The following is a 12994-nucleotide window of genomic DNA, read 5'->3' on the forward strand; positions in this document are numbered from 1 at the left end:
AGGGGACACTAAAGTGACGTTTGTATTCACCCTTCTGAAAGACATATTCATCTCTATCGCCAATCATCATTACAAGTGAAATATGCTCCTTTTTTCCTTTTTTTGTTCACTAACTTTTTTATCGTGAAATTTGTTGATGGAATTTTGTAAACATTAAACAGCTATTTCATACAAAATCAACTATTGTAAATGAATTGTTGACAACAAGTTCACGATATCAATTTTCTCTTCGAGGGAAATGAAATATTCAAGGGAACAAAATTTTCATTTCTATTGGCGATAGGCGTGAACAGAAAACTCGTAAATGGAAATCACTGCCTTTTTCGCATTCATTGGCTCCTTGTCGATCTGCTGGGTTCTCATACTAAAAGCTAAAGCAAATCTTATTAAAAGATTTTGTTATATTCAAAAGTCCTGAATCGATTTCTATAAACCACATATAGTTGAGTATAGAGATTCCTCTGTATAACTGTTTGCAATCACTAACAAGTGTTAAGGGCCGATTTCATACTACTTACTTAAACTACGCTTAACTTGTTGTTATATTAAACTTGGAACAAATTTAGACAGACTTTTTAGCTGTTTTTTCAGTTATGGATTTAAGTTCAGTTTACTTTTTTAAAGGAGTGTCAGTAAAATGTTCAGAAAATGTCTAATAATCGTCTGAACTTTTACTTTTTCTTAAGCAACGTTGTCAGAAAAAGCATTACCGAAAATATTGTAAGACAAAATTTGTGAGTTGACAGTATTATTATCCATTTTCTGCGCATTTTGCTGCCAACGTTGTAAGATCTAACAACCGTATATATATAGCATTAGTATTGCCAACTTTTCAGTTAAAAATGTAAACAAAAAACAGCTGTTTTTTGCAAAAAATTCTTTTGTAAAATAAAAATTTTTGAGAAAAAAATTTAAAAAAAAAACATTTAAAACAATAATAATATTAAGAAAACAAATCAGAAAATTACAATTAAGTTATAAAGTTTTTCTTCTACCGAACTCATTATTTTATTGTTTTAGTTAATTGTGTGTATAATTGGCCATTAACACTCTGTTCAACTTAGATAATAAGTAACGTTAGTGATTACTGAAAGCACACAAAAAGTAGATTAAACTAGATTTAACCAAAGAATGTAGATTATCTTTAACAGAAAAAAAAACCCGCCCTAAGTATAAAAAAGAAAGAAAATTGTTAATAAAAATAAAAAACCATATAAATAAAATTATAATTTTTTACATTTATTTCTTTTTTTTTTTGTGTAAAAACAAAAAAATAAATGTTTTTTTCTTCTTTATTGTTTACTTTAAAAATTAAATGGCTTAACTAAAAACATTTTTTTAAAAAATAAAATAAAATATAAAAATCACTTGTTGGTTTATATTGTGGGTTTATAACGAAACAAATAGTTAATTTAAAACGTTTATTGTTAAGATTGTAAACAGATTATTAATTGAATTTTAATTAAAAGCCATTAAAAGGCTTTCTTCTTGCAGGATAATTGCACAAAGTTTTGTTTTTTTTAATAATTTATTTAATTTTGCTTTTTATATTTAAATAATTTTATTTTCGTTTTTTTTTGTAGTTTTAACATAAAAATGTTCGCTTTTAAATAATTGTTAATGCATAATTCATTTTTAGTTTTTATTGTTGTTATTGTGTTATTTAAATAATTTAATTTTAGTTTTAGTTAGTTTTGTTTAAATTATTAAAATAAAAATTGTGTTTTTTTTTTTAAATTCACGACAAAAAAGAAAATCATTTAATTATGTATTTTGTTGTTGTTTTTTCTTACATTTCTTCTAAATATATTGATAATATTATAATTAATAAGTTTTTGCTTTTGTTTTCTTTTTTTTTCTTTCATTGAGGTCTAAATAAACTTATAATTGAACTTAATTACTAAAAACAAAATAAAAATAAAAAAGAGAAATAATAAAGAATTCTTGATATCAAATGAATGAATAAATGATTGAATGGCTGAATGGCTAAATATGACATTATAATTTGATGTCCAGATCTATGTAAATATATAATATTTGCAAAAATTAACAATCAAGACAATATCGATAAAAATTAATGAAGATGATAATCACGTTGATAATAAAAATTATAATAATTAAATAAATGTGTTGACAGTGTGACAATATTTAGTCTGTCTGCCATTTTGTTGCACACATTTGATGAAGGCAATTTTTTCCTTTTTTTTGATGATGAGACAATACAATACAATAATAATTATTTAAATGTTTATTTAATGTTTTAAATTGTTGTTATTTTTAGCTTTTAATTTCTAAATATTTTTTCAGCTTTCAATTTTAATTAACTTGTTTTGTATGTGTGTGTTTTTTTCTTTTTTTTATTAAATATTTATATAACAACAATTAAAAATTTAAAATTTTGTTGTATAATTTATAGAAACATTTCAATATTTAAGCGTTTGTTTTTTTGGTAAACGCGTTTAAATTATTGTTTTGTTTTAATAAGTATTAATAATTATTTGTTTTTGTTGAATATATATAAAAAAATATTTTAAATTAATATGGTTTCTTCTTATTCTTGTTGTTTTGTCTACGTTAAGGGTTTTCATTTTCTTTTAATAAAAAATATATGTGTATATTATATGTATGTATGTATTTATGTATTATGTGGTTAAATAAAAAAATGTTATTTGTTTTTGAGGGAGAAGGGTTGGTTGTTTGTTGTTGGTTTTGGATTTTGTGAAGATGATGATAAAAATACATCATAAACAAAGAATTTTTTTCTTTTAAATATTATTAATTTATGTTAGTTTTATTTAAACAAATGCCCAGCATTCGAGTGTTTTTATAACAAAATCTTCTTGTGGCGCCAATGGCTCATTGCCATATGTACTGCAGGATTGTGAACGACCTTGATTTAAATCACCATCAAGCCATAATCCAAAACGGCCACTAGAAAGAGAAAAAGTGAGAAAATTAATAAAAATCTTACAAAAGAATGTACTAAACTGTATTAGCTTTGAACAAGTATATAGACTGGTCTATAGACTAATCTATAAACTGGTCTTAAGTCTAGTCAAAAGACTAATTCGTAAACAAGACAACAGTCCATACAATGGTCTATACACAATGTATATACAATCCTATTGCAGTCTTTGGACTGACCTATAGAAAAGTCCGTAGACTACTCTATAGACTAGTATATACACTAATCCCTATACTAGTCTATAGACTAGCGCTTAGACTAGTCTAGACAATAAACTAGTGTATAGACTAGTTCACAAGTAATGACCACAGAACATTAATAATGGTATAAAACATGAATAATTACTGGGTTTTCGAGTGCAGAATTTTATAAGACAACTTATTGCATCATTGTTGTTTTTGCTATATTCTAGTTAAGCTCCAGTTCGGTTTAAGCCCAGAGTTAGTTCGTTACTTGTTCAATTCAAGTTATTTTCTAGTTCTGGTGCTGTTCTAGATCGGTACTGGTTCAATTCAAGTTATTTCCAGTTCTGGTTCTATTCTAGTTCTGTTCTATTTCTATTCTAGTTCTGTTCTAGTTCTGTTCTAGTTCTGTTCTAGTTCTGTTCTAGTTCTGTTCTAGTTCTGTTCTAGTTCTGTTCTAGTTCTGTTCTAGTTCTGTTCTAGTTCTGTTCTAGTTCTGTTCTAGTTCTGTTCTAGTTCTGTTCTAGTTCTGTTCTAGTTCTGTTCTAGTTCTGTTCTAGTTCTGTTCTATTTCTGTTCTAGTTCTATTCTAGTTCTGTTCTAGTTCTGTTCTAGTTCTGTCTAAGACAATACACCAGCCAATTGACCAACGACAAGTCAAAATATTACCCTAGAGACTAGGAAATATTTAATACCATTTAAGAAAAAGTTCATAGACTAGTGCATACATTAATCTATAGACTATTTCATATACTGATCTAAGGACGAATCCAGAGGTTGGACTATAGACTAGTACATAGACTAGTCTTTAGACTAGCTTATAAACTGGTCTATAGACTAGTCCTTAGACTGGTGTAAGACTAGCCCATAGACTGGTCCATAGATTGGCCTATAGACTAGTCCATAGACTAGTCTATAGTTCATAGATTAGTTAACTGATTAGTCGAGAAACTAGTCAATGCATTAGTCTAAAAGCTACTTCATACATAGAATGGTCTATATATTAATCCATAGACTGGATTATAGACTAGTTCATAGACTGGTATATAGTCCAGTCCATAGATAAGTCAAAAGACTAGTTCATAAACAAATCAACACACTAGTCTATAGACAAAATACCAGCAAATTGAGTAAAGACTAGTTAATCGAAAAATCCATAAAATAGACTGGTCTAGACTAGTCCATAGATTGATTCATAAACTAGTTGATATATTGGTATTTATACTAGTCCATAAACTTGTTAAAAGATTTGTCTAGAAATAAGTCAATACAATAGTCTACAGATGTATGAAGAATGATCTATATATTAATCCATAGACTGTATTATAGACTAGTTCTGAGACTAGTATATATTCCAGTCCATAGACAAGTTAAAAGACTAGTTCATAAACAAATCAACACACTAGTCCATAGTAAAAATACTAACAAATTGATCAAAAACTAGTCAATAGATTAATACATGGATTATTCAATAGAAATACCATAAAGTGGTCATTAGACTGGTTAATTATCTATCCATGATATAAAAATATTAAATAAATAATAAAATAAGTTTTTTAATACTTACTCTCCAGCACCAATTGACAAACTTTCCACATTGCCTTTAATAAAATATAAATTTTCACCAGTCCAATGGAAAACTTTAAAGCTGGGATTAAATTTGTATAACAGGGATTCGCCGGTACCATAAAAATGATCTGATACATGCAGGGAACAGGAGGTTAATGCACCAAATACCTAGAAAAAATACACACACACATGAAATTAATACAAAATATAAAATAAATTTAAAACAAAAGTAAAGCAATAATAAAAGTAATAATTTCTAAACTTAATATTCATAAAAAATTAGATTTTTAAAACAAGATTTTGTTAAAAAAAATGTTTAATTAAAAACCTTGATAAATTTAAAAGTGGATTAGAAATACATGTTTATAATTTGTTTTAATATTTTCAATATTAATATATTTCTTTTGCTTGTTTCAAATAAAAATACAAGTTTAATTAGGAATTTAGTAGAATACAGAGTTGCATTCCTTGACGAAAATAGGTATTATGTTAAAATTTACTTACATTCTGTTCTGTGTCTTGTATAACTATAAGTATGGGACTCTCAAGTCTCTGCATTTTACGATATAAGGAATTTAATGAGAATCCATGTTGAGATGTGCTAAAGACCAAAGACCAGGAATAACCTTCAGCGCGGGCAGGTAAATGGCCACAAAGTTTTTCACTAAAAGTAAATGGAAAAAGGTAAAATATATTAAACTTACAAAACAAAAACAATTTGAAAAATTAAATCTTACTACTCAGTTAAACTAGGTTTAACTTGCTGTTAAATTTAACTCGGAACATATATAACCATTTAAAACAACAAAAATATCGATAAAAGAAATCAGAAAATTACTATTTACTTTATATATTAAGTTTTTCTTCTTCCGAATTAATTTTTTTATAGTTTTTATTGATTTTGTGTTCTCACTTATAACTTAGGTTTAATTGGCCAATTATACTCAGTTAAACTAAGGGGCGGGTTTCTTACTACTCAGTTAAACTAGGATTAACTTGCTTTTAGATTAAACTCGGAACAAATTTAGGCGGATTTTAACCGATGATTGTGTTTTTCAGTTATAGATTTAAGCTCAGTTAACTTTGTTAGTATTGCCAACTTTTCACTCAAAAACATAAATAATGAACAGCTGTTTTTTGCTACAATACTTTTGTAAAATTGAAAATTTTGGAAAAATGTTAAATAAACATTTAAAACAGTAATAAATAAAACAAAACAAATCAGAAAATTTCAATTTGTTTGTTCTTTCGAAATCATTGTTTTATTGTTTTTGTTAATTGTGTTTTCTCACTTATAATTTGAGTTAAACTAAGATAATATGTAACTTTACTGATAACTGAAAAAAACACGAAACATATATTTAATTAGGTTTAACCAAAGAATGAAGATTATCTTTATCAGAAAAACCCGCCCTTAAAGACCCAAACATTTGAAACCCAAAGAATTGAGCTGTTATGGGTTTTTTAGAACCAAAACAATGTTGCGAAAAAACAGGTTGTTGTTAAAGAATTCGAAGTAGTTCTATTTGAACTCGTTCTAGAACTAGTTGTTTTTAAAACAAGTTGTGAAATTTTAGCTTGGTAATCAAAGTTTTTTTCAAACTTTAGAACACGATATAATGTGATGTAGAAAAAGTAAAAACAGATTCAGATTCCTTAAAGTATACTTTGGTCTCTGGATTTGTTGTCATATGTTATTATTTTCTAATTAAATCCTCAACTTACCGATGCTCTTCTGTTAAAATTTCTGTTGTTCCAATTAGATCTGGTATGGGGAAATCTAAATCAAATGATCCTGTTTGGAATATTGAAGATTTGCGATAATCTTCACTGCTCATAGACAGCACCTTTAGTTATGAAAAAATAAAAACAAAAAAAAAAACGAAAACAAATTAGTTTTTCAAGCTAAAAATAGTTAATAAACAACAATTATTGTAATAAAAAAACAGTTGGTGTATTTAAATTAAAACAACCTAACATAAAACATATGGTGAGTTTTACAATAATATTACTAATTAAATAAAAAAAAATTAAAAACGAAATAAAACTTAAATTAAAACTAGGGTGTCAGGGTGGCAATAACTTGCTTTCACACATTTTGCTTGTCAAAAAATACAGCACACAGTGACAAAAAACAAAATAAACAAAAAGCTTAACAACACACAAACAGTTTTGTGAGTGTAAATCAAATTTACTACAACTTAAGATGACAGTTAGAAAGAGGTAGTAGTAACTACTTAATTTTTTGATTTAATAACAAATCAATATCCACTAAATTCTATAAAAAATAAATTATTAAGAAATTAAGATTATTTTTGTTGTTTTTTTTCTTGTTTCTGATAAATGATTAAATATAGAAATATAAAGATGTTTAACGAGTAATGAAGCAAAATTTACTAAATGATTATTTACAATGTTTTGAAAGTTTTATGGTTTATGATTATGTTTTGTTGTTGTTTTGTTTAAGATAAGTTGTTAATATATTTATTTATGTTTTCTTTCTTAATAACTATTACTATTTATAAGTTTGTACGTATGTTGTAGACATATTTAATCAATTGTTTTAACACGTTTCATGTGCTTGTCATTCTATATTATATGTGTGATTGACCACGTGTTTGTTTGTAGCTTTTTTTTCTATATTTAATGTTAATTTGTTGTGACAATTTAGCAATTTTTTTGTGTCTAGTTTTAGTTTATATATAAGTTATGAAATAACCATGTGCTAAGTATTAAACTAAATGTTCGTGTAATTTATGTTGAAATAATTAACGGAAAAAGGGGTTTTTTACATTTAATAGAAAACTAATAAAAGGGAATTCATTTAAGTTAAAAAACTTTTATAAAATTCTAGTGAAAAATCAATTTTAATTGATCTTTATTAGTTCCTTTTAGAAAATTTTTAAATTTATCTAAATTTACGCTTTTTTTAGAGGTAAAATACAACAAATAGCAGGCATGGGAATTTCAGTACTTAACTACAGTACAGTAACTAATTTTATCAAAAATACTAATGTCTAGTCTACTCTATAGTATAATTTATGGTCTAATCTATAGTCTAAAGTCCAGTATATAGACTAGTCTCTACTTTAGTCTATAGTCAAGTCTATAAAGTATATTTAGGTATATACCAGACTATAGAATATACTATAAGCTAGTATATAGTCTAACTGAAAGTCTAGTCTTTAGTTTAGCCGAAAATTAGTTTATTATCATAAAACTTAAAACGATTACTATTTTATGACAACTATTTTTTTAAAATTACAATTACCCAAGCCTGCTGATTACAATACACAGTGGCATCTCTTTTTAACATTTGATGTAAAACAATGATGTCAATATAGCAATTATAAGTTGCCTAAAAATGAATTACAGATAACTGCAAAGGAATCGACTTATTTAATGTTTCATAAAATTAGTTTTGAAAAACTTTTGCTCGTCATAACTATTATGCAGATGTCCTAAAAATTTTCCCAGAAATCTTATTGAATGTTTTGTTTATAAATTTTATTAACGTTGTTCAATAACACTTTTAAATTGGAGTAAAATTAGAGTAAAATATTTTGTTATTGAGGGGAATTACAAAAACAAAATTTACATATTTCTTTTGATTTTTATAATATTCTGCGGAAGACAAACAGTCCAATATTTGTATAAGATTGAAAGATAATTGTTATGTTAAATAATTAACTTATAGGTTTATTTTGACAGGTGGGAGTGAAGTGACACACACACACACAAAATCTTACAACGTTGGCAGTAAAATGCGCAGAAAATGTCTAATAAGACTGTCAACTTACAAATTTTCTCTTGCAATATTTTCAGTAATGCTTTTTCTGAAAACATTCTAAAGGAAAAATTGTAAGCCCAGACGATTCTTAGGCATTTTCTGAACATTTTACTTAAAACGTTGTAAGATCTGACAACAGTGTATCACGGCTTTAACAACCGTGTTTGGTTACAATTTTTGTCTTGCAACATTGTCAGAAATTCTTTTTCTTTTTACACAACGTTCCAAAGCAATATATTATAAGTTACCCCGATTGTTAAACATTTTCTGTACATTTTTATTGTCAACGTTGTAAGGTTGTAGGTCTGACAACCGTGTATCACAGCTTTAACAAATCAACGATTTGCAACGAGTGTTGCAATTGCCATTAGGAGTAGTTTACAGTTATATTGCAGATTTACTGTTGCACTGTAGTGTTGCATTGCTAAAAAGTAACGATATTTCGCTGTTGCAAATTTGCAAGATCATCTGCAGAAAGCACAAAACTCACATTTGCGAAGTTTATTAAAATTAATTAAGCAAATTTGTAAATTAATTAAAAACTACAGTTGTTAAAAGTAACAGTCTTATAAAAATATATATATATTTTTTTTTTTAAATAACAAACCGGCACTATTTATTACTTTCAAATTGAAACACATTTTTCAAATGATTTTTCAATTTATCGTTTTTTATCGTCACACTATTTTCAAGTTTAAAGATCATACGACTATTAGTCACTTTTCAATTTTATCAAAAACATAATTAATCACTTTAAATTTAATAAACAAATTAATGCTTCTTTAAACTTACAGCACGTTTACGAGGAAAGAATAGAGAACGTCTACGAGGACGTTCTACCTCCAGTTGAGGTAATATAATTGTACTTTTAACCATATTTACTAGGGAATTATTAACAAACGAATGATAGTAAAGCTGTTTATGTGAAAATATTTATACTAAAAATCTTTATACTTTAAAAGCAACAGCTACTGCTTGCTAATGGTGGCTAATATAGTAAACAAATACTAAAACAATTTTGAAAAAAATCGGCCATAAATTGCCGATAAGGAATTGAAAACGAAGCACCAATATAAAAACTGGGTATATACAAGAGTAGAAGGGTGGTTATCTGGGTAGTTATATGAATATGTATTACTTAACCACTTGAAAATACTACGTAGCATTTAAACGATATTTAAATCACTGTAGTAGTCAATGTTTAGGGAAAAATTGATAAGAGTCGCACGGCGCTATAGAAACATTTTAAAAATGCCCAAAACTAGTAAAAATTGGCTAAATTTAGACATTTATTTCAATTGTTATGAGGGCAATACATGACAATATTTATTGTTAAGCATAAGGGAGACAAGAATTAATGGTGAAATTATCCTCATATCATCTATAATTTATAACCGTAAAGGTAATACATTTTTAAAAAACAATTTGCTAAAACGTAAAAACAGTTGTTAAAAAAGAAATTAATTTGTTGATATTTAACAATAAATTAAAAAGATAAGCAATCACAAACTGAGATTTTCGTTTCACAAAAACGTGAAAATAATGTTTTTAATCGATTATTTCATATTTATGTTAACAGGTTAATCCATTTAATGAGTAATCGTTTATTAGTTTTTTTGTTTTCTTGCAAATATTTATTTAAAATTGTTGCTAGCAAGCGTTTTTAAAAGAGTTCAATGTATTCTTTGTTGTGGTTTTGACAATACTGTTAATTAATTGCCAACTTGTGCACAGGTACATTTAGTTAAAATGAGTTGGTAACTAGCAAAAAGTCACGTTTACCATTAGTGTATTCTGTATAGTAGCTACGTGTAGTAAACAATATCCTTGAATTGTAGTATGTTATTTTTAAATTCAATAATACAAAATGAAATATTTATAGACCTATTAAAATTTTTTGAAATTCATTTTATTTAATCTTGAAAAAAGAGTCTCTAGATAATCTACTTTACCTAACACAAAATCATATTTCATTAAAATTTTAAAAATAGATTTTGTAGAAATAATCATTTTCTTTAGAAAATAGTTTTGAAATCTATTTTTGTTCGAATATTTTATTAAACTATTAACAGCCCTATATAATCAAATATTTAGCATAATTTATGTAGAAATTTAGTTTTTTCTTAAAATAAATTTAACTGTCTAATTTATTTTGAATTTTCTGTCAATTGTCACTTTTGATTTAATGAAGCTTAACTGCTAAGCTAATTTTAAACACATGTTTCCAAAGAATTTGCAATGTAAACAAATTAAATTGTATGTGGTTTAATAAATTAAATAAAAAAAACTCTGGGAATTTGTGTAAAATTAGAAGTGAGAGTATTGCAACAAAAATTCTGGTCTAACAAGTACAGAGTATTTGGATAGTCTGATAAATTTAAGGCGTAATTGCTTTTAAACATTGATTTTTGACAAGTCGCAAGTGTCGTTAAACTTTTGTACAATTTCAAATTGTTTTGATTTTTATTACCAAAGTCAAAACACTTTACGAATTTCTATATTGAAAACGTGAGTTCAGCGTTTCTAACTCTTGGTTGTGTATAAGTGGGACAATAAACGTTTATACATAAACATCAGACTAGACTATAGATTAAACTATAGGCTAAATAAAGTCTAGACTATAAATTAAACTATAGACTAAACTATAAATTAGACTATAGAGAAGACTATAGACTAGACTATAGACTAGACTTTAGACTAGAGTATAGACTACACTACAGACTAGACTATATATTAGCCTACAAACTAGACCATAGACTGTAGACTAGACTATAGATTATACTATAGACTAGACTATAGACTAAACTATAGACTAGACTACAGACTATATCGTAGACTAGACTATAGAGAAGACTATAGACTAGACTATAGACTATACACTAGACTAAAGACTAGACTATAGACTAGACTATAGACTAGACTATAGACTAGACTATAGACTAGACTATAGACTAGACTATAGACTAGACTATAGACTAGACTATAGACTAGACTATAGACTAGACTATAGACTTGACTATAGACTAGAATAAAGACTAGACAATAGAGTAGACTATAGACTATATACTATACTAAAGACTAGACTATAGACTAAACTGAAGACTATGCTGTACACTAGACTATTGACTAGACTAAACTGTAAACTAGACTATAGACTAAACTATAGATTAATGTATATTAAACTATATATTAGACTAGCATGTAAAATTTATCAAGAAATAAGGAAAACATAAACGCAACATGAAAACTAATTATACTAAATACCAACACTGTATACAATTTTCAGTGTGGGAAGGTGATTTAATTAAAAATGTAAATATTATTGTTTTGTATGTTAAGTTTGCAAAGCAAACTAATAATAATGTGACAATATTAAAAAATTTTGCTTAAACTAAATGTTATTCTTAATAAATACTTTCTCTTTTGTAACTTAATTATGCGTTGACATTTTTTTCTAATAAATTTTATTTAAATGATTTTTTAATTACTATTATTATATGGCAATAAAATTGTGTACATATAAGTTACAGATAAATATTTACTTACAAATTGTAATTTACTTTTAGTATAGTCTCTCTCTTTCCACATTGACATTTAAGCAATTTAAACAGTTATATTTGTTTATTAATAATTGAAAGACTCCTTGTAAATAGCTATAATTACTATATTTATAAACTATTTATATACAATAGGGGGTATGACTTTAGTTCAAAGACTGCTTGCTACACATGTTTAAAACATTTTTTTATTCTTTTCAAAGTCAAATTTTAAATTTATGCACATTGTATTTTTAGCAAAAAAAAAAAACTAAACTAAATATTTGTTTAGAAACAAAGCAAAAAAATCAAGCTTTTAGAAAAGAAGGCGCGCAATTGGCGCCAGGAATTTCTAACAATATAAATTTTGTGCACTACATGCAATGCCACCACAATGGAAATTGTTTTTTTTTTTTTTTTTTTTGTAAAACAACGTACTATAACATCCGTGTCTAACTATGACGTCTATTTGTTTGTTATGACATCAAAACTATGTAATTTTAACAAACTTTTGTTTTTTTAAATTTTTTTGTTGTGGTTTTTCGGTTTGTATGTTTTAAGTTAAATTGTTATAATTAGTTTATAATTAAAACTTTTATAAATGTCTGTTTTTTTATATAAATTCGTTTTTAATTTAAACAAAAGAGGGTTAATCAAGAACATGTGGGAAAATACGTTTACACTGACTAATTCAATTGTTAAAGAAAACAAAAAAACGAAACAAACCTTGACTGAGTTATTTTATTGTTGTTGTAAATTAGCAGACTTCACGTTCGAGGAAGGTTTTGTTTTTTTAGCGTAAGATCATTTTACATTTCTTTTTCATGTTTTTATTTATTTAGGTTAGGGTTAGTTTGTAAGATCCTAGTCTATAGTCTAGTCTATAATCTAGTCTATAGTCTAGTCTATAGTCTAGTCTATAGTCCAGTCTATAGTCTAGTCTATAGTCTAG

At 26.2% G+C, this 12994-nt stretch overlaps 1 protein-coding gene across 9 annotated transcripts in view; it reads right to left on the reverse strand.

Moving 5' to 3' along the window:
* Nucleotides 1-2712: 2712 nt before the first annotated feature.
* LOC111677910 (TLD domain-containing protein 2) overlaps nt 2713-12994 on the reverse strand; it is a 105370-nt gene continuing 95088 nt past the window's right edge. For 8 of the 9 annotated variants that reach the window (XM_046949409.1, XM_046949408.1, XM_046949412.1 and 5 more), the window contains 4 exons: nt 6442-6563; nt 5221-5380; nt 4715-4884; nt 2713-2931 (listed from right to left, as the gene is read on the reverse strand). In XM_046949409.1, the coding sequence (XP_046805365.1) occupies nt 2796-2931; nt 4715-4884; nt 5221-5380; nt 6442-6563 (588 nt within the window). In that variant the 3' untranslated portion in view covers nt 2713-2795. Of the gene's footprint in view, nt 2932-4714; nt 4885-5220; nt 5381-6441; nt 6564-9298; nt 9403-12994 lie in introns of those variants that run through there. The other variant, XM_023439125.2, reaches the window with a different exon arrangement.

The sequence above is a fragment of the Lucilia cuprina genome, chromosome 4 (genome assembly GCF_022045245.1).
Source record: "Lucilia cuprina isolate Lc7/37 chromosome 4, ASM2204524v1, whole genome shotgun sequence".
NCBI classification, from domain to species: Eukaryota; Metazoa; Arthropoda; class Insecta; order Diptera; family Calliphoridae; genus Lucilia; species Lucilia cuprina.